General features: G+C 27.6%; 1 protein-coding gene across 4 annotated transcripts in view; it reads right to left on the minus strand.

Moving 5' to 3' along the window:
* The window catches only part of Fmr1 (synaptic functional regulator FMR1), a 44094-nt gene extending 20349 nt beyond the window's left edge, over positions 1 to 23745 (minus strand). For 3 of the 4 annotated variants that reach the window (XM_016052129.4, XM_016052125.4, XM_016052128.4), the window contains exons 1-6: positions 23452 to 23740; positions 13048 to 13100; positions 8130 to 8235; positions 7683 to 7837; positions 6664 to 6729; positions 3265 to 3358 (exon numbers count right to left, since the gene is read on the minus strand). In XM_016052129.4, the coding sequence (XP_015907615.1) occupies positions 3265 to 3358; positions 6664 to 6729; positions 7683 to 7837; positions 8130 to 8235; positions 13048 to 13100; positions 23452 to 23502 (525 nt within the window). In that variant the 5' untranslated portion in view covers positions 23503 to 23740. Of the gene's footprint in view, positions 1 to 3264; positions 3359 to 6663; positions 6730 to 7682; positions 7838 to 8129; positions 8236 to 13047; positions 13101 to 23451 lie in introns of all 4 variants that reach the window. The other variant, XM_016052124.4, reaches the window with a different exon arrangement.
* Between the last annotated feature and the right edge of the window lie 282 nt (positions 23746 to 24027).

Consider the following 24027-nt stretch of genomic DNA (forward strand, 5'->3'; position numbering starts at 1 on the left):
GCTAGTACTGTAAATGGCAAGGTTTTATTAAATTCAAGTTGAAATTAACTATCGACAATGATTTTAATGGATTTTTAAAATTTGGATACAATTTTAAGCACAAACAATAAAATAGCTAAATTATTTTTTGAATTTATGGGGAAAAATATTAAGAAATTTACCATTCATAATTGATTTTTATTTTTAGTGACAATTTTTGAAAATAATTTCTTACCTTACCATATTTTTGTGTTGATTTTTCAATTTTCACAAATTATGTCTAAATTTTCACAAAACAGGTACCTCTCAAAAACACCTAGACAGAGCCCTGATTACATTGGTAGATCACACATTGAAATATTACCCCCAAAAAAATTTTATGTTAAACAATCAATATATAATAAAATATATTTTCATTATTCAATGAAGATTTGGCAAAAAATTGATTGAAGATTCTTTCTAATCAAATTTATGCACAAACATTAAATCAGGTTACGGAGAGTGACAACATTTAATATTTTTTTTTCTTTACAAAACAACTCTGTTTAACAATGACAACTTTACAAAGAAAAAATCACAATTTTACAATTTTTTTATGATAAGAAACAACTTAACCAATTTCAGGGAGAGAAACAAGTTAGGCGGCTAAATGCACAAAAAATTCTATATCTCCAAAAATGCACAAAAAATTTGTGTATTTCTCTATATAAATTGGCAACACTGAAGTCATCTAAAAAAACTAATTTTGTTAGGTTGTCATAACCTTTTGCTTACAGCACTCAGCATGATAAGGTTATTCTGGTCTACTTATTGTACCAGATGGGGTTAAGTAATAATTTAAGTAATGTTAAATAAATAGTTATATGTTAAGCACTTATTTAGATTCATTTTATTAGATAATAAACACTGCTATAGTGACGAATACTGTTGTACCATTTATTGCTGAAGGAGCTTGCTTCTTTAGAGCAATAGCATTATAAGTTACTCAAGTTATGACTCAATAGGAGTGAGGAAAAAATACAGCACAAAATGGAGCATCGGGATTAGTTTTCTATCTTATCTCATTACAGGGATGGAAATAATTTCAATATTTCTGCTGCTAATATACTAAAACGCTCTGATACTTAATGGTGTTTAGCAAGATATAATGGCTGCCACAGATTTCAACCATCATTAAAATTAAATACATACAGAACTTAAACACCACAGACATCTCTAAAAAACAGATAAAATTTAAATCAAAGAATTTCCGCACAGAAAACTAGTTTAACTTATCGATAGAGAGTGAATTTTGATGAAATGATAATTTTAAATAAAAGTCATGATGAATGAATAAACAATTTTGAATGGAACAGTATTGTCATAATGTAATGAATAGGATGCAAAAACTTTCAACTTTAAACACTTTCTAGAAAGATAAAGTTCCATTTTTAACAAAAGAGCTTCAACCATCTTACTAAACTTGGTGAATTGTGGTATGTATTAAGAATTTATATCAATATTGCACTTAGGACATTTTTATTTGTATTGGACATTTAGGAAATTCATAATATTTAAAATCATCCTTCTTATGAATTGCAATTTTGGGTTTTAAAATCGTGATATTGGATTTTAAAAATCACGTGAATACGAATCGCGATTTTGGATTTCAAAATCTCACGAATATGAATCACAATATTGGATTTTAAAATCGTGTGAATATGAATCACGATTTTGGATATTAAAATCGCGAGAATATGATTCGCGCGGCTGGATTTTAAAATCGCGTTAATATGAATCACGATATTGGATCTTAAAATCGCGTTAATATGAATCACGATATTGGATTTTAAAATCGCGTTAATATGAATCACGATATTGGATTTTAAAATCGCGTTAACATGAATCACGATATTGGATTTTAAAATCGGGTTAATATGAATCGCTATTTCAGATTTTAAAATCGCGTGAATATTAATCGCTATTTAAGATTTTAAAATCGCGTGAATATTAATCGCTATTTAAGATTTTAAAATCGCGTGAATATGAATCGCGATTCTGGATTTTTATAATCGTGCGAATATTAATCGCGATTTTGGATTTTAAAATCACGTGAATAGGAATCGAGCTGTTGGATTTTCAAAACACGAAAATATTAAATTGCGATATTGAATTTTTAAATCATGTAAATAAGAATCACGAAGCATAATTTTTAGATCATGTGAAAACGAATTGCAATGAGTAATTTTTAAATAGCAAACAAATACGAAAAACGATATCTGATATTACAACTGCGTGATAACGAATCGCAATTTTGGATTTAAAAATGCGTGAATATGAATCGCAATTTTGGATTTTAAACTCGCGAGAATACAAATCGCGTTATTGGGTTTTAAAAACGCTTAAATACAAACCGCAATATTAGATTTTTAAATTGAGTGAATAAGAATTGCCAGTAAAATATTTAAATTGCGGAAAAAAATCACAACTCGTAAGTTTTAAATCAGCTAAATACGAAAATCGATGATTGATATTAAAATCGTCTGATTAAAAATCGCGAAAACAAAAAAATCGACAACCAAAAAAATTCAAATATCGGAGGTCGAAACGAAACGCTTAGAGTCCTTTCCACTCTGCAGCGGAAGTCACGGTAATCCGACTATCGTTCAGGAGACTTGGGTTTCTCTAAATGGACTCCCCAAAAATTTTTGTTTTTTAAACATGGTCGGAAATTTTAAAAATTGGGTGGAAAAAGCGAATTTCCGCTTTTTCGCGGAAGTCTTTCATCCCTGCTGTGTATTACCAATATTTTTTTCAATTGCAATGAATGTGAATTCAAAAAACAAAACAAATTTTATCTTTACAGAGAGAAAGCAAAATCTTTATATTTTAATAGTGGAATACAGGGTCTGCTTCTCGAAGCTAAAAATCATCAATAATAATTGATGAAATAAAATTACTACCAGTAAATATCTTCATGAATAAAAGAACTGACCTCAAACAATGACACCAGGAATTGAGTTGGATATAGTTGAGTTGGTAATAACTAATTGAGTTGGTAATAACTAAATAATTTTTAAAAAAATTTCTAATACAGGGCAATTTTATAACAAATTGTTACATCAAAGAATAATGAACATGAAAAATTAAAGTCAAAGATGAATATTAATTTGGCAATCTTAGTCAAAATGTAATGCTCAAAATTCAATATCCAGACTTGTAAACCTAATAACTTTCATATAAACAACCAGATTTTAAAGTTTACAACAAAATTTGTAATGATTTAATATTGTACTTTATACTTACTATAATTTGCAGGCTTTTCTTTTCTGCATTATATTTACAAACAGCAGCACCAATAGCTTTCTTAAATTCTTTATGGGCTGACTCAGTTTTGGAACTGAAAAAGTTAATTTAAAATATAAAGTTAAAATATAAATTTAAAGTATTTAAGTTATTGAAACCCACTTATAAAATGATATAACATAAAATTGAATTATAGGTTCAAAATAAATTTGGGAACGTTAACCTTTTAATTTTCCTTCGACAAGGACTAGGTCAACTTGACGATAATAGTCTAAAATTTTTTGGTCGTTCAAAATTTTTAAATTTTTTCTTCAATTTGAATAAATAAGCAAAGGAGAGAAAAAACAAGCACAGTAAGATATCCTTTAAACATAATGTCTGACATGATGAGAAAGGAGAAAAACTAAGTTGAAAGATTGGGAAAATGCCTAGCCGTAGAGAATGGGATATCATCAAAAACACATTAATAATGTAATGCCACAACTTCTAGTTGCCACATGTTATATATTTAATTTAGGGATGTAACACATAGTGATTTGGCCAAACAGCTAAAAACCAAATATTCGGCCAAAAAGTCGATGGACAGCAAACTTTTTTTTTAAAAAAAAATCATTAATATATATTATTTTTTATATACAAATAAGTTTAGTCATTATTGAAAAATAATCAAAAATCAAAACTTAGCTGTGTTATTGGTATGGGTAAAGAGAAAAAAAAACTTTAAATGTTTAAGAGAATAAAGATAATTCAATATTAAGATAATTAAAAATATTTAAGATAAGAAATTGAGTAACAGCTATTTAAAAAAAAACTGAAGATGTAAAGTTGAAAAAAGAACTATAGAAAAATATCCTCTTCATTCCAAAAAATAAAACTTTGATGCTAAAATAATATTTTTCGTAAAAAAATAATCCATAAAACATTAAAAAGAGATTATTACAAGCGCAGTTAAAATGCAGCGCTATCATAAAAACAAATATTTTATACAATAGCAAAACAGAAAAAATAGAATTCAATCTTAATTTTTGAAAGAAAATTTTAAAGATAAACATTCTAATTTTCCATTCTAATTTTCCATTTTAATTTTTAAATGAAAAATTAACTTTTTCCCATTGCTTCATGCTTAGAAAAAAGTGACCCATAAAAGAATAATGTTCATTAGAAACGCTCTTTAAAAAATGTGGTCACAATTAAAATGCTGATTTAAAAAAATCAAAAGAGAAACAGAAAAAAAATTGGTTTTAGTTCTGAGATATAACTAGAGTTGAGAATCACAGTATTTTATGTTACTAATTACCTTTTACTCTACAAGAAAAGAGACAATAATAAAACAAAGTCTATTAGAAAAAATTCCAAACATGCTTCACTTCAATTAAAACAGAAAAACAAGCAAAAATGAAAAGAAAAAAAAAACATTTCAATTTTAAACAAATTAAGTGTTGAAAGAATGATGTAACTGACTTGCCTGAATATAATTAAAAAAGAAAAAATTAACATTACAAAACTCATGGTTCAGTATAAAGTAGTCTAGTTTCAATTTTTCAAATTTTGCTTTTCCATGGTCTTTCAGAACATAAATTAGCAAGTTTAGAACTTAAAAAATATGCCTAAAAGCTATTTCTAATAATGTATAGAATAATACGATTTTAGATTATTCTTTATTAAATCTATTAACTTTTCTCCCAAAAAATCTTGGTCAAAAAATAATTCTCTAAATAGTACTTTGCCGAATATTCAGAACAGCCGAAGAGTTTATAAATGAAATTAGCAGCTGCAAAATATACTTAAAAAATTTATTTTGATAATAATGAAGAATAAAATTTTTTGTGTCATCATTTTATCAATTAAAATTATAGTTACCAATTATAGTTGCAAAATTATAGTTATAGTTAATGTTTTATCAACCAAAATTATAATAAACAGTTGAATTTGTAGGTCTGTAATAGTATACAGGGGTCTGTCTAGGCTTTCCTGAGAGGTACCTATTTTGTGAAAATTTAAACATAATTTGTGAAAAATTAAAAAATATATTAAAAAATCAACACAAAAATATGGATTTATTGTTTCTTAAGGGATAAAAAAATAAAATGTTAAGAAAAAATATTTTGTGAAACTACAGTTTTTCCTAAAGTTGAATTTGTGAAGGTACAACTAAACAGTAGTAAATTCGGCCTGGACAGACCCCTGGTATATGATTTAGTTTTGGGTGTACGCATTAGTTGGATAAAGTATGCTGAATCATAGTTTTCGAAAATGAACAGTTATTATAATGGTTATCAGAGAAGCATAATCCCTCATTTTAGGTAGTTTAATTTTGAATTGAAAAATTGAGAAATAGAAATAATGATGTAAACATTTTTATAAACAGATATCTTTTTGATAATTAATTCAATAGTTACTGGAGGAAAAAAAAATTTTTTAAGCTTAATTTTTTAATTAGTATTTCACTTAATTTTACAAAAATAACCAAAATGTCTAATAAATTGTTGGTTTTTTGTTTGCAAAATATATTACAGGTTTTTAAAATCATTTCTGGTTTAAAGAATTTAATCTCAGGTATTATCACTAATCTGGTTTTAAGAATTAATCTTAGAACTCCTGTGAACCTTCCATGGAACCCTAGGGTTCCACAGAACCCCACTTAAGAACATACAACACCATTAAGAACGTATAACGTATTTAAGAACTGCAATAACGTATTCCACTGTTTCAAATTTTAAAATATGACAAAATGAGTAGAAAAATTTTAAGTACATTCTTAAAAATATACTGTCTGACTTGTTCATTGAGAGCTATAATTCAACCAGATCCTGAGTATAACAAGAAAATTTGGTTGGTTTGATATTAAATGGCTTACACAAAACTCAGTTGCAAGATAGTTAAAAGGGCAAAAATTTCAACGTATGTTAAATACCAATTTAATAATAAGGAAATACTCCAATAAAATTAGCCAACAGAATCGAGTAATAAATATAAAATATAGATTTATATACTGAAGACTTATGGAGATAGCTTAAGAAATGAAATGATAAAAACTCACTAAATTTAAGAATCTAACCTTTCATTAATGATAGATTCTTATACATATACATAAGAAATAAAAATAACCTAATTTATCAGTTTCTCTCCAGGTACTTATTTCCTCCCACTGTATTGGACTTCGTACGTTATAAGGCAAAAAATGACTCATTTAAATTAGGACAAAATATCCTTTATCAGAAAAATCAGGACAACTAACAGACTCTGTTTTAATATTTTTATTTGATAAAAGCAAGCCTTTTCATTCTAGCCTCCTTTTTTTATTTTATTTATAAGTGGTTGAAACCAATTTTTTTTAAACTTTTTTTAATTTGAAACAGATAAAAAATGAAACTGAGAAAAGAGATTTATAGAACTCACTATTCTTGCACATCTTCAGGTACAGGAATCTCGAACTGATGAAATGTGCCTTTTGTGATGGGCTGACTAAAAAAACATGTATATACATGAAAAACAGAACAATACTTACATTTCAAATTTAACACATGAAGAAAGGCATAATATGAATTTTTAAAATCAAAATAACTTAGACAAAATGTTAACATTAGAAGTTTATTTCAGAAGATATTGACAAAAACGTTATAAAACTAGAGCATTCCTTGAATAATAAAATGTAAAATTGGGTTATTTATTTAAACACTATAAGCACTTTATTTGTTTATTTTATACAGCATTTATTTTGATACAAAACTACAGATCAAAATAAGAGAAAAAATTTATTAAATATGTAGGTTTATTTGTTTTACTTTTTTCATTACATAGTTAATTTTTATAGCAGTTTGTGTCCATAACAAGAAGTTTATTATAAAATAATTACTCAATTATGAATGTGTATTTTTTTGTAATTTATTTCACTGCTTTTCTTAAACATTAATAAAATATTACTCTTAATAAAAAAATTATATTAATTCTTCATTAAAGGTTAACCTAAATTCAATAAGAATTTTCTGCATTTAAACGTCATAACAAACATTTTTAATTAATATTTTTCGATAATGAATGCTTCAATATATTTAAATATATTGAAGAATTTATATTATATGATTGGGTGGCAACACCAGGAAATCAAAAATCAGACAATTTGAAGACTCTGGAAATAAGGTGGAAACACAAAAAATAATTTTAAAATTCTTTTATAAAAGTGAATATATTTTATACATACAACAAAAATGTTTGTTCAATGTATAAATCATTGAAACAACCAATGGTAAAGAAAAAAAATAGCACATACAAACTAAATAAAAATAATTACACATCCACGATCGTGATTGATACCATGAAATATAATTTTTAATCTCTCTGCTAAAACTTGCGGATAATCAGAACTCTAATGAATTTTATTTACATTTTAGTTATGAAACTTACTTAGTGCAACTTACTTAGTATTTTTTAAACGTAACCTGTCACTGGGTACAATTTCTGTGTACGTTGTCTCCCAACCTAAATATTCAACAACATGAAAATCTCCTTTAGTCATTTTTACCAAAGCACGCCACCAACCACAAGCCTCTTGTTCATTAGCTCGAGAAAAAACCTGGAAAAAAATTAGAACATCTATAATAATTTTAAAAAAGAAAACAATTGTCACAAAAAAAATAAATGAACACTTTGCTGATAATACCAATTGAAACAAGAAAATTTTTAAAGCATTATTTTTCACTGAAAAAAAAAATGACTTGAGGTAATAGTTTTGTTAGCAGATGTGATCAAAAAATATGGAGAACATATAAATAAATAGCATAAGAAAGAAAAAAAAGACCTACAAAAAAGAGTTACCAAGCTAATCGTTCTAAGAATTCTTAATAAAAGAAAAATTACAAACATACCTCAACCTCCTGACCCTCAGTCATGCTATTTAGAGCTTTATCATCTTTAGGTGTTGTAGGTGGTAGCCTCACACGATGATATGGGAACTTGCTTTCAGGCTGCCATCTATAGTAAAATACACTCATTAGTCACTGCAACGCAGTAATAAAAACACCTTTTTGTAATTATAAAAAAAAAACAGGGTTTAAAACAGTGATTCTCCGACAATGGCCAACTAGGAGAATGTGAAAATATTAGTTAAAAGCATCTTATAAAATAAAACACAGAAATTAAATTCCCTTAAATTAAATAAAAATAGCATTTAGATTGGATTTTAAGTAGTTCAGCACTCTAAAACATGCTCTAAGATTCCATTTTACTCTTTAAATTTCTTGAGTAAATTTTAATGTAAAAGGAAATCTTTCAATTAATAGCATAGTAAAATTTGAATTCAAAGCCTATGAAGCTTCATTATTTTGAGCAGTTAGATTTGTTTGTAAGCTAATAGAAGAGCAGTTACTTTGCAAATGCATTAACTTTTTGCTTCAAGACAAAGAAAATAAGAGATAAGAAATGAAAAATAGTCATAATTAAATACAAGAGAGTTAAAAATTACAAGAAATATTGAATTGAAGCCTGAAAAGGAAAAATTTTGGAGAACTTTTAAATAAATACTGCATAACACAATATGATACCAACAAAAAATGAATCCAAACTCACATGAATAAGGCTAGCAAAACGTAAGAAAATAAACAACTGGTCTATAAGGTTTTTAGCGTCAGAAACGAAAACTTTCAAATCCCTTCATCTCTTAGCCACAATAAAAATAAAAAAAAATTTGCAACAATTAACACAATTAGAAATAAAAGCCTTGCCTTTGACTTCATCAACAAAAATTATGGGAAATACCAATGACAATCCTAATTTTCAATGGCCTGAATCAATTTGGATTAGTATTAAGTTTTTACTGTGCATGATTTTCAAGCTTAGTGATTTGGATATATTTTGCATGTTACTGGGATCACTAGTTAAGAACTAGTTGGTTTCCTTCAATTTCATTTTTAAACAAGATATAATAAGGTCCAATAGAATAAGTCGAAACTCTGATTCAGTAATGAGGAAAATAACATAAATTGTGAAACTAAACGTCATCTAGTTCTTACACATTTACTGATTTTACACATAACACACATTTACTGATTACACATTTTCAAAAAAGAAATAAGTTAAAATAGTCTCAACTTATAGGTTAAAATAGTTAACTTATAAGTCGTAAGTTAAATAAGTCTGAAGAGCTGAGTGGGTAAGTGTGGGGACAATTAAAACAATGAAGAATCTCGAGAACAACCACTCTCTGATTCACAGTAAAATGGACGTTAATGGAGGTTGGTCATTTTTGGGACTTACCTCCATGGACTTCAAAATGTTATCGAAATAGGATTTCTCACAAACAGTTTTAATTTCAGTTATTATCATTTTTTTGGTAAGGAAATGCCACTGGTGATGGCATCATGAAAAAAAGATTAATGATCAAAATTTAGTGACAATAAATATTATACCTACTGATATAATTATGTGTAAAAAGAAATTTACCAATTATGAATGATAGAACTATTTTAAATAAATAATCATGTTTAAGTATGCATTCAATTTTTTATCATAAAAATTAGTTAGCTTTAAAAGATAAGATTTTAGGTTTTCTAAGACTTTTTTTTCTAAATTAACTTTTAACACTTAAACTTATTAACTATTAAAGACAAAAAATTAACTTCAACCTTTCGTTTCAATATTTTTTCGCTTTTTATTGTTTTTATATTTTTTGTTTCAATTTGGTTTATTAATTTAGCCATTTCTGCTTTTGGCACAGAGGTTTGCTCGGTCGCTGGGACAGGTTTTGATGGTCAACACAAAGTCTATGGAAAAAGTTCTGTGCCTTCAAAAAGTGGTCCCATATAAAGGATGTCACTACAAAGAGGTGGTCTGTCTCGGAGGTTTTACTGTATAACATGCTTTCAGTTTAAATATTCTTATTAGTTCAGAGTATACTCCTTGAATAATTTCTTTTACAGAATATTTTTCATTTGAAGATGCGAATTATTTAATGAATTAAAAAACAGAAAATGTTAAAAATGTTTGTAACTGTATAATAATTAAGGAAATAAATTGTTTTGAAGCCGATTTGTTTTCTTTTAAATTTATAGAAATCTTACTTAACTTGAAGAAGTTTTATTCTGCTTTTGAAAAAAGGTGAGAAATACCTCCCTTTTTTTTTCTAGGATAAAATCTCTGCATTGGGCCAAAAAATAAAACTTGAGATAAACAAGATAGGAGCACAACTAAAATTTGGTGACATGTTTTCGTGTCCATGGATTTTCAGATAATATCAAGTCTGGACTATTGCAGCTGCCAGCTTCGGCACCTCTTGACTGTAGAGAACAGCTCTTAGATTGTCCTAAATAGGTTAGGGTTCCTACACTATTTTGAGAAAACAATATCCTGACTTTTGCAGGTTTTTCCTGACCTTTTACTATAAAATTCCTGACCTGCCGTTTCCCACTCCAACAAAGCTTTTAACGTTGCAGTTTCAATAAGTAATAATATGCTACTTAGTCATAAGTATCATATATTGAATAGGATAAACACTTATATATTAAAGTGGAATTGGGTAATAGCACTTTATCCCAAAATATATTTTCAGAAAACTTGTGAAACACATTTTTAATTATCATGATTAAATTAAACTTTTAGTGTGTTTTTGTAGTTAGATACGAAAACTATTTAAATTAAGAAGATCAAGAAAATCTGTTGGATTATGGAAATATTATTTTATTTAATGTTAAGTGGAACCAAATGCATGAGTGTCATCAGGATATAAAGGGTTAATCAAATCTGCGAGATATGTATCAGTATCCTCAAATAATTTTTACTCTTAAAATATACTAGAACATTTGTTACATTAAGTTATTAATTTTTAAAAATCACCAATTCACTTCAAACTGACTTTTCTTTTAAAAGATAATATTGAAATATAAAGGGGAAAAAAGTCAAGAAAAGTTAACTATATACAAATAAAAATTCAGATAGAAAAATTATGTAACTTGTGAAAAAAATAAAATATCTTTTTTTTCCAGTATTTTTAAATTTATTTCTGTAATACTGTAAGCTTCCGGAGAAAGTCAGGGGCTCCTATGTTACATAATATTTCTCAACACATTTTGTAGTTCTGAATCAAGAACATCCAGTTCCGTTGCAGCAGTTTTCGTCAATGCAGATTTTCTTAATTTCAAATCATCTATCTTTTCTTTTATTTGTTTTCTAGAAATTTCAGCTTTTTTATTCTCTTCGTTTTTCTTTTTGGCTTCTAATGCATGTCTCCATCTTGCTCTAGATCCTTTTACAGTATCTAGCATTTTTTCATTAATGTCTACGTATTTTATTCCATTTATAAATTAAACATAATCATACACACGCCTTTGTGAAATAATAGAGTCTTCATTGAGGTATTCAAACAATAAGCTTTTATTGATTGAAAAAACCCCTTCGACTGTTGCGTTACCATGAGAGAGGATAAGAACAATTTTTATAACCTCCCACAAATTTTCATTTTTTTTCTCCGTGCAAATATTTCAAAAAAAATTATCTAATCTCTTTTGCTGTGGATTAAACTCTAAGAAACTCTTTTGCTCTTTTTTTTTTTTTTTTTTGGCAGCATCACAAAACAGTAAAAATTCCTTTTTTGATTTTTCTGCTGTTGTTTCAGCTACTATTGTCTGTAAACCAGTTATTCACACAACACAAAGAGCAATAAACCTAGCAAACCTAGCAAAAATTCCTTATCATTGAATAAACAGGAGGAAAATCGCTAACAGGACAGGTTCTACCAGGGAAAGAGGAATGTTATTATGAGGAAATTACACATTTTGAATTACTGAATTTTTCCATGAAACTTTATTTTTGCCTGTCAGTCTTTGAATGAACTACAGTTTTTTTCATTTTCCTAACTTTATGAATATGTAAGAAAAATCCTGACTTTTTAGCTTAATTTTAGAATATCCTGACCTTTGCAGGTTTTCCTGACCGTGTAGGAACCCTGTAGGTACCTGTCCCAATTTCAAAACATGTGTTGTGTGTGCGGGGCACTCGAAAGTCTTGGTACCAACATGATATCCGGGCAGTTTCGGCAGGGAACGTATGTCCTGGTCTTGACCGGGAGAATTTTATCCCTCTGAAATGATTGGTCCTAAGACTTGCTATAACCGATTTCAAGGCTCTAGGGCAGTTGAAGTCAGTGACAAATGTCTTCTTAAAGGTGTGAGGCAGAAGTCTTTTTTTGGCCGCTGCATTTGCATCTGCAAATGTGATGGTGTTATCGTCTTCATTGGCCAATCGTTTGGCACATTCATTGCCCTCGATGTTGACGTGTGCAGGGATCCACTGAAGATGACATGATTTTCTCCCACAATTCAGACTCTCAAGCATTACATTTACGGCAGAGGTGATGCTCAAGTCACCTTTAATAATTGCTTCTAGGGCCGATTTACAGCCAGAAAGGATCACTAGCCTGTCAGTGAGGGCTGAGACATTCGAGTCATTCAGGTAGAGAGCGACAGCTTCTTTGATTGTTAAGAGCTCGCTGGTGAAATTTGAAGCTATCAGGCCCATATTCCTTTTAAATTGGTAATTACTACCATCAGGAAATTTGGAGACATGTCAAACATATTTATCTTTTTAGTTCCTTTAAAAATAATAATTGAACCAGGGGGAAAAAATCCATATTTTATTTGAGTTCTAGCAAAAAATGCCCTCCCTAAACATAAATACAAACATGCTGGTAAGTTTACAAAATATTTTACAAGTCATAAATTTTGATATTTTAAGCAAATATTTTAAGTTTAAAAAAATTAAAAAAAGCAAGTATAGTAGGAAAACAAATCTTACTCATTTTCGAATGCAACAGTGACTTCATCCTCATGAACATCTGTGATATAAGCCTATAAAAATCAAGAAAATTAGTAAACAATAAAATTATACCTACATCAAACCTTAAATCAGGCTTATAATTATAAAAGAATATGTTTATCTTAGTTACTTTTAGACTCATTATTTAAAAAAAAAAAATATCTAAATAACAAATTTTATATACATTACAATTTTAAACCATGTAAATCAAATTTCAGGAGCACAGCACTATAAAGAACTAGTATAATGAAATATTAAATTTAAAAAGAATTTTTTTAATTGCATTCTTAAATTCAGAATTAAAGGTCTAGCTTAATAAGAATTTAAAAGATAGAAATAAGAGGAAATAGGGCATGCTATTAACGTATATCAGGACAACTTCAGCTTTGGAACCATTTCTTTCTTGTTCTGTAACCTAAACTTTTGCACTGGACATAGACAATGCTTTTACTACAGCCAAAAAATGCACGTATGGCATTTAAAGAAATAAAAATTAAATCTTTTTTTAAAAAAAACTTTTCTTCTAGCTTATTTAAACTTTTTTTTCTTTAAAATTTCTTTGAAAAGCTGAGGGACATTGAATTTAGTATTTTCTATCAATTAACAATTAATTAAATTCTAATTAAAAATAACTGTAAAGATGGACATTTAGTGCAGAATAAGAACATTTGGAGCACAATGAAGAATGTATTCATAACTATCTAAACATTTGTAATTAGATTATTTTAGCAAATTGCTTTTCTTGATTAGAAAAAGCTTTATTTTTAATTAGAAAATCATTGCTCTAAAAATAAAGTTCTTTTCTCGTTTGAACCTTTCATGTTTCATTAAAATAAAATTAGATGAGGCTACTTTTTTATCAAAAAAAGACAACATGACATCCTCTATGAGTGCCTTAATGAATTCTAATTTATAACAAAAGAAAAATTAACTAGGGCTATGCTTAGGCTGCTTGTTTCTCTAATTATATTAAATTTGGTTGTAATATAATTGAGTTGAGCGAGATTTTACAACCACACAAGAGTTTAGAATTACATCAATTATGCTGTATTTGCCACATGTTTTCAAAAATACTGATTTTTGAATACTATGATGCTAAAATTTCATATCACATTGAGCCCATCGTAAAATTGTTATTTCACAATCGTTTTTTTAGTAATTGTTGCTACTGATTTCAATAATGTCATTTTGGTTTTTTAGCACTGTCTAAATTATATTATGATCTTATTACAACACACAATTTTAAATTGTACATTTGTAATAACTGTCACATTCTGTGACTAGTTTCAGAAAATCATTATTGGTTATAACAGCAATATTAACCATTAACATGTAAGAACGTTACACTGTAGTTAGATAACTTTGCAGTTAAAGCTCTAAGAGTAGCAGATAATTTTAAAAAATGAAATATGGCAATAGGCAAAATAACAATGTAACAAATAACAATGGTAAGAACAGTATTGGCCAAGAATTATCCCAGGAACATGGGGCAGTATTTGGTGTAATCCTGTAAATTATTTAAAATAATAATAGTAAATCCATAACTATTTTTCAGGAACTGAAGTAGTTTACAATTCAACCAAAAAGAGAAAAAAGAAATATATTTAAAACTTTAGTTGTGACCAAGATTTTTGTAAAAATGTATCATAACTAAGGGAAATGTTCTTTCACAGAAATTTAACAAACCATTTCAAAAAGATTTTTTTTTTTCAAAATAAATAAACAATAAACTTATTAAGTAATAAATTCCAATGAGAATAGCTCAGAGAACCTCTGTTTTTTTTTTTTTTTTTTTTTTTTCATTTTGGTGAAGTGTTCTTAAAACATAAAAATGACTGTGACCAGGAATTACCCTAGAAACTTGCTAACCAGGAATTACCCCAGGTGACTCTAATAACTATTATTAATCAAAACATGGGTTTTAATTCTTTTATATAACAATTTAGGCAAATTTTTTAGTTTAAGTAAAATTGAGTATCCACAAGTAATTCTCTGATGTCAACATACAATTTTTTTTTTTATTGATCATCAATATTAGTTATTAGCTATACTTAGAAGAGCAGAATATGACTGCAGGAATAAGTCTTTGGAAGGAATTCAGGCAGCCATGAGAAAATTAATTCAATTTGTGTATTTATTAGTTTGAATTCCTTAAATTCATAAGTGGGACCTTAATTTAATTTAATACATTATTACTAATTCAATATATTTTGATTTCTATTGTTTAATAACACAGATGCTCATTTATTCACTAATTTAGAAAACCAAATGAAATTGAAATCAATTCAAATAAATTTAAAATTGTACTTAAAAATTTTGAAAAAATTTGTCATGTAAAAAAAAATAATAAAGTGCTAATATTTTCGGGCAATTTTGATCCAAAAAGAACTTAGTTCATAAAGGATATTAAGCTCAGAGAATTCTCAGAACTCCTGCATAAATATTTTCAATATTGGTGAACCAATGTTAATTACATTGCTTACTTCACTGATTAGTACAAAACTATACTAACTATAATTTACAAAAAATATAAATGTTTGTTTAAATTATTTAATTTTTTTAAACCTATCAATTAATTAAATTACTATTAATATTTAGAATGAATTTCCTAGTTACATGTTATTTTATTATGTTATAATAGCTTAACACTCCATCGGGCGCGTTGATCTGACAGATACAGACGTGTCAATATCTCTGCTTTTGTCCCCTGAAACATTTTCTTACGACCTTGACCTTATCAGTATCTGTCCATCTGGCCCCCTGCTACTTTGGAATGCAGTAGTGACCAGTGCGGTGTAGGAGTATTTCCTGTTTCCAAGCTTGTTTGGAATTTTGTATCTGTTAGATACACGCGCCCGATAACGTTTGTCTCGTGAAGCTACATGGAAGTATTGAGATTCCCTGAGCGTTTTTGATTTATCTTTTTCCTACGATGGGTGCTAAACGCTTTTTAGATTTGAAAAATCAGAAAGACCTAGAGCTAGTTCATAGTATTCTATTTAGTGATGGAAATGAGGAATTAAATGCTGAAGAATTTGATGAAAGTGATGCTGACGAAGAAGATATTTTAGAAACACGTGAAGCTGATTGTCATGGCAGTGAAAGTGTTTATAATGACTCAGAACTCGATGATGATGTTAATAATGATTATTTTTATGTAGGAAAGGACAATAATACTTAAATGGGCAAAACAGATCGGAAGAAAAAATTTGACTTAAATTTAGAATCGGATTCAATTATAATAATTGATTTGTCACTTTTATATTATGTATTATTTGTGCATAACTGTCCTTTTTATACTTTTTCAACAGTTTAACATGTTTAATTAAATGTTTTTTACAGCATTTAACTTTTGTAATAGCGTTTGTGATTAATAAATAAAAATTATTATTGAAAATATTAAAAAATATATAAAAATTAAAAATATATAAAAATTAAAAATATATAAAAATTAAAAATATACATAAAAAACTAATAAAAGGTCCGGGTGTAAAAGCCTGGACCTAAAAAGAGTAAAAATAGGAGATTTAAAGTAATACATATTAACAGAAAACACACAAAACAGAGATGTATCTGACAGATACATCGCCCCCGATGCCGTAAGTTTCGAGACGCGCCCGACGGAGTGTTAAGAATGTCTACATTCTAGTCTATGCAGCTCAGTATCAATGAAGGAATAGTTTCAAATTTCGGTCTTATTCATACAAAACTGAAAAATGAACTTGTAAGCACAGAGAGCTTCAAAACTTTCTTTTTTTCAAGTGCATGCTTCAGGAAAGTAAGACTTAAAAAGGAGTAAATGAAAATTGTTTTTACATATAATGAATAAGATTATTAAGTGTTTTTATTAAACTGACTGATTTTGTATTTCTATTTTCAATAATCTAGCAAATTAACGAATTGGATAAATTGCAATTTTTCACAATTGTATTTTTAATAATGTAATATTTTCTACACCAAAATTTAGGCTCTTGGCAGCAATTGTCAAAACAAAAAGAGAACTTAAAGTAAAAAATTGCCAAAAGGGCTTTTTACATGATGGATAAAACCACCAATTATCAAAAACTCGCCAACCCTGATTGTGTGTCTCATTCGCTGGGCAACATTAGCTACGTGTCGGTATTTTTTCAGTATTTATAATCTGCTCATATTTTTGGACATATAGTATTTATATTCATATAGTATAGTATTTATATTAGTCAATATTTTTTAAAGTCATGATTAGCCAAGTTTATCTTTTCACAATATATAGCGATGACCCCATTTTGAATAAAATTATCTGCATTTTGATATTTTAAAGCATATTTTTTTACACCACATTACAATGTAAAATAAAGTTTATAACAGGAATGTAACAAATAATGATTTGGCCGAACAGCCAAATACAGAAAGTTCCACAAAAAAAAAATCTTCCATACCCAGAACATTAAACAGCTGAATAACATTTTTTTTTTTTTAAATCATCAATTAATATTATTTTTTGTTTAAAAATAAGTTTGATCATTATTGAGAAAAATTAAAACTTAGCTGTATTAGTGTGGCGAAGAGGGAAAAAACAATAATAAACAATAAAATTTCAAAACTAAGCATTTTAGTTTTCCAATTGCCATATTTTCGAGAAAAAGTGAAGATTTACATCTAATAAAATCCCTCTTATTTGCAGAGAATTAAGAGGGATTTTATTAGACTTAAATCTCACAATAAAATTACAAAAACATAAGTTTTTTTGAAACAAAAATTGTTCTTAAGTTTTAAACGAAACTTTTTATGCTAAAAGTTCTTAATTTTTCATGTCGTATTTATAGAAAAAAAGTGACAATAAAAAAATAAAGTTCATTAGAAACGCTTTCTAAAAAATTTTGATAAAATAAAAAGTCAAAAGAGAAACAGAAGTTCTGCCCTAGCAGCAATTTTACCTTGGTCCCATTTGGACTCAAAATTAGTTAAATATGGGTCCTACATAAGAACACGCACCAAGGGACCAATATCGGTGTGCCTAGATTTTTCAATATTGGTCCTAAAATAGCCTATATTGGCCTGAAAATTCTATAAATGGCCAATATTGGAAAAATAACAGCCTTTTGAAGCCTTATTGAGCCAAGATTCATGAATATTGGTCCAATGAGGGCACAAATTATTTTGCTGACAGGGGAAATACAACCTTCTACTTGAGAATCACAGTTTTCCAGGTTACTAAGCTATATGTCTTACCGCCAGGGGTGGCAAGTTTTTGACACATGACGGTTTTTACCAGTTTATACCATGGTTTTAAACCCATAGATTGTATGTAGGTCAAAAACCCAGTTTTGGTAAAACTGTGTTTTTATTTGAGTTTAGCTGCTTATAATTTTAAATTAATTCATTTTTGGGCAATAAAATTAGAAAAAAAGTTGTTAAAAGATATTTAAGAACAGATTCTTGCATTTTTCCAACATGATTATAGCAGAACATACTATTTGAAGTAAAATAGTAGGATACTAAACAATATTTTCAAAATTTCCAAGCATCATTTTTTTTTTTTTGGCACATTACATTACTGAAGAATGTCAAGTCATTCTTGACTTAAGAGTTTGTTAGTTGTAGTTACAAGTTTTGAAAGTTTTGTTAAGCCTAATTCTAATATTTAAGAAATGCCAAATTTTAAATTCTTCTTTTTAGTTCTTGAATTTATTAATAATTCCAAGCTTTTTTGTTTGTTGGTTCTTTTCTAACAATTAAGAAATGCAAAATTTTGAATCCTTTGCAAATCAAGCTATAATGATAAAACTATCACTATTTTCAATAAGTATATAACAATATTTCAATATGAATGTATATTCTTCTATAAGAATACATGTATATAGTTGCAAAATCAATAGCAATCATTTACAACATTCATTTATAAAGGCAATTATGTGAAAACAATATATTGTCCGCTATATGCCATAAATGAAAGAAAACAGTAGGTATTTGACGGTTTTTACCGACAAAAACACGGTTTTTAATACTGTCATGTCAAAAACCAGTTTTTGACCCAACCCTGCTTACCCTTTACCAAAACCCAACCCTGCTTACCGCACAAGAAAAAGAGGCAGTAAAAGAATAATGTCCATAAGAAACGCTCCATTAAGACAAAGTGTTGAAAAAACAATGAACTTAACTTGTCTGAATATAATTGAAAAACAAAAAAAAAATCAGCATTACAAAACTCATGGACCAGTTTAAAGTAAACTAGTATTTTCAATTCATCCAATTTCGCTTTTCCACCAGTTTTTCAGAACAACATAAAGTAACAAGTTTTCGAAAATGATCAGGGGACTGTCTAGGTTTTTCTGAGAGGTACCTATTTTATGAAAATTTAGACATAATTTGTGAAAATTTAAGACATATTTGTGAAAATTAAAAATTTATATTAAAAAATTAACACAAAAATATGATAAAAATATGGATTTATCGTTTCTTCAGAGACAAAAAAATAAAATTCTAAGAAAAAGTATTTTGTGAAACAACAGTTTTTCCTAAAGTGGAATTGTGAAGGTACCGGTAAACGGTAGTAAATTTGACATGGACAGACCCCCGATGATATATAGTAAAAAATAAGATTTTAGATTTCTTATCTATTAAAAATATAATCTATCACAAACCTATTAAAATTTCTCTTAACAAAACTTTGTCAAAAATAATTTTCCAAATAACGCATTGCCGAACAATCAGTCGAATATTAAGCCAGCCGAATATTTAACAAAAAGGGTCAAATAACGAAATTTTTACATCAATAGTTTATATTGGTGATAATTCCAAAAAACAGTAGCGAACATATGGTCCGAATAACCATCAAGTACCAAACGAATCAATGACTGTGAATCAGGGTTGGCAGGTTTTTGACATGTGACAGTTTTTGACAGTTTAAACCATGGTTTAAACAGTCACGTCAAAAACCTCACTGTCAAAAATTTCAAAAACCTATATTCATATGTGAAATTTAATTAATGCATAAAATTTATATATTTTTTAAAGGATAGTGTTTCTAAATATGTTCTAGAAAAAATAAATTTAAAATTTTGAAGAAACACTTATATTTTGAATAGTAACCAAAATCTTGTACTTTTGAAAACTCACATCTTTTGTAATATTATGTATTCATTTTCATGTGTTATTGAAAATCTGCAGTGATATTATTAAGAAATTTATTTATAACCAAATTTAGTGTATAGTATAGATTATACTAAAAATTAGACATTTTTAAAGATAAACATTAGCAGTTTTGTACATTAGACATCTTCTTTTAAAGAAAAATCTTTTTAATATTCTTTTAAATCTTCTTAATAATCTTTTTAACATAAGACAATACAAATTTAAGTGCTTTCTGTTAAATACACAGAGTAGTTAGTGTCGATTTACAGTATATTCAGCCTATTCATTTACTATGCTGAAAATTTAGTTTATCCAAATACTTGTGAATTTCATTTTGCTGAATACGATATAGTTTTGTTGAATATCTAAATATTCAGCTGTTGAATAATTACTTCTTGCTTTCAAGATATGCATTATTTGTATTCTTAATACAAGTGGAGAAAAAAAAAATTAAGAGATAAAAAATTTTTAAAATGATAAGTGTATTAATTATAAATAAATATAATAAACAATATGAATTATATTTATCATTATTCATAAACATAACTACTTTTAAATTCAAATTAACATACTGGATAATAAAGATATTCAGTATAACATTCAAATTTTTTTTTATACACTTGTATCTTATATCAAGTTTGTATTTATACAACATAACTTGTAAGTTCCTTATAAATATTAGTTATATGTTCCTTATATGTCAGTATAATATGTCATAGTAATAAACTTTTAATTTTCTTAAGTATCAAAAAGAAAAAAAATTTTTTTTTAAATATAAATATTTAAACAATTTTTGTGCAAAATTTTTCTGCACATGCATTTGAATATAAATTTCTGAGATTTTAAATCTGTTATTTTACCTTAATTTTAATTAAAAAATATTTTAAAACCTGCTGATTACCTATAGTATAATTAAATTTCAATATAATGCATGGCAACTGTTGGTAGTTTTGAAGTTTATATATTTTCTTGGCAAACTTCAGTTTTTGACATTTTTGACGGTTTAAACCAGTATTATACCCTTGTCATGTCAAAAACCACTTTTTGACGTCAAAAACACAACCCTGCTGTGAATCTACTTAATTCCAACCTAAAGAATTGATACTACATTTGCAGAAAATATTGAAAAAGAGTAGGCTTCACCATAAAAATTTGGTAGGAGGTGTCAATTAAGTTTTTCGCAAAATAACTACTCTCAAAAAGTTTGTCACTATCTGCGTACCAACATGAATCTGGTATGTATACTTAGTTGATAGAACTTAAGTTTCAATTATTGGTTATTAACTAGCATTTTATGGAAATATGTCAGATCCAAAATCCAAATCTGCATTTATATTCTTAGTAAAGGAGAAAAAAACAAAAAGAGGACACTATTTTATAAATAAAAAAAAAGAATATCAGGGCAACTAATTACTGTTACAATTACTAAGTCATTAATATTCTCTGATAACTAAAATTCTATCTAAATAATAATCTGATAACTAAAATTCTCTGATAACTAAATAATGATAAAATTCACTTAATTACTCAAATAAATACTCTTAATCGAATAAATTTAAAAATTCTATAATTTGATTAGTGTATTAGTATTAATTGGAATCAGTATCTTTTAAAAATCACAGGAAAAAGATTAATCAGTAATTGTGACACTACAAAGTTGCATTTTCATGTACTGACTGAATTCTCAAAATGATGAATCTACCCAAAAAGAACTTTCCTGTGATTGTCCTCAGAATAGAAAGATATGTCTGAACTATATTTATAATCACATTGGAACAACTATATTGGTCCCTACATTGGAACTACTGAATTTATATTTATAATAAATTCAGTAAATGAGTTTCACGAAATTTGGTTCATGTTTTGATATTGTTAGAGTTTGAGTTCATGAAATAAATTATTATTTCTAATTAACTTAATATAAATAGAAAATTAATCAGTTCAAACCTTGTGACTTTTCAAATCTATTTTTTTATAAAAAACTACATTTGTTTTCTTATAAATTGAGATGTTCTGAACACATGAAAGGCAGGAAAATAAGAGATCAAATAAGAATAAAATATATTTATCAGGAATATCAGGACAATTACAAAAGCTGCTAAAAGTAAATTTTATTTTTTGTACCAAGTAACTATGCTGATAATGCCCTTTTTACTAGAGGTACTAATTTATGCCAGGATCAAGGAAAGATTATAGTAACTACAAAAACATTTTATCTTTTGTTACTTTAATGGTCTCTACAGAATTGCAACATTTAACAGATCCATAATTTGCCAGAATAGTTATATTGAGTTTGATAAATGTTAAATTTTTATAATATTTATAATTGTGAAGTAAATAATCACAAACTTTCAAGTAATAATTATTGATATCAGAAAAGAAACTATCACAAATAAAATAACAGATTGATAAACTTTCACAAAAATAAAGCAACAATACATTGTAAACAATTTACTATACAATCTAACCAAAAAATGACATATTAAAACTAGAGCAGATTCAAACAAATATTCTATTACATAAGGAAAAAATTAACATAATATAAGAAAGTTAAAAAGAAATCTTTATCAAGAGTTTACAATGATAGCTTATCTCATACTGAAATTAAATAGGCATGATCCAAGATAATATTTTGCACTATTTCTACAAAATGAAAGGGGAATATCCCTCCTCCCCCATTAGCTATGAAGATTAAAAATACTTCCCGATTCTCTAGAAGCAAAATAGGGAGAGTCCCCTTCCGAAAGCAAAGATAAAAATACTTTATTCTTGCAGTATGAAAGTGGGATATTCATGCCCAGATTGTTTTGTTTTCATAAATAAACAAAATTAATTTTAATTTTTAAAAGTCTCATCTTAACAACAAACTAATTAAATCTGAACAACTTTGGATAAGGTAAATTATACAAATACGAAACTCTTAGGAACTAAAGAACAGAAGATAAGCGAGATCAGAAAATGCCGATTCATTGAATCCCCAAATTAGATAAACAATGTAACTTAAGACATCGAAAATTGTGACCTTAAATTACACTTCTAAATGCTAATACTAATAAAATTAGTGAAATACAAGAAGTATCATCAACATAGGCAAGAATAAACTGACAGAGGCATTACACGCCTCGTGTATAACGGCAACCACGTTTTAGTAAATATTTACAGTCCATCAGAAGGAAGATTAAAAAATCATATTCATATCAGAAAATCAAGAAACCATTCAACCATTTATATAGCATATTATTAGAAATAATTCCTAATATCATAACAAACCTTGTAGTAAGCGCCATTCTCACCGCACACTTCGACGGCAACGTCCTCCATCTTGCAGCAGAATACAATTACTGGGAGATGTGTGAGAGAAACTCAGTAGCTCCTGCTTATCACCGGCATCAATATGTATTTCATAACAATTATAATATAAATGCAAGACACACGCAACTACCACAAAGCTGGCACAAGACGTAAAATAAATAACACCCAAAACTTTATTCTATTTGCCGCAAAAGAAGGTATGATTTAAAAATGAACGTTCGAAGTGACAGTTAAGCTTGTGGAAACTTAAGTAACCGTATGAAAAATTTTAATATTTATTTCATCACTGCAGAATAATCACATAGGAAATTAAAATTACTTGCGTTTAATTTAAAATATAAAAAAAAATTATTTCCCAAAAGGGATTCGATGAAAATCCAAAGTTTGAGAAAAGGTATGAACAATCACTTAGGGGTCATTCCTGCTACATGTTAAAAATGCAGATGCGAGTTCCGAAATGCTAATTCGAGATCTGAATGCGCGTTGTTGTTGTTGAAGTTAATTTACGTCGCACTAGAGCTGCACAACGGGCTA

The sequence above is a fragment of the Parasteatoda tepidariorum genome, chromosome 2, assembly GCF_982258835.1.
Source record: "Parasteatoda tepidariorum strain Cologne lab strain chromosome 2, Ptep-v5.0, whole genome shotgun sequence".
Classification (NCBI taxonomy): Eukaryota; Metazoa; Arthropoda; class Arachnida; order Araneae; family Theridiidae; genus Parasteatoda; species Parasteatoda tepidariorum.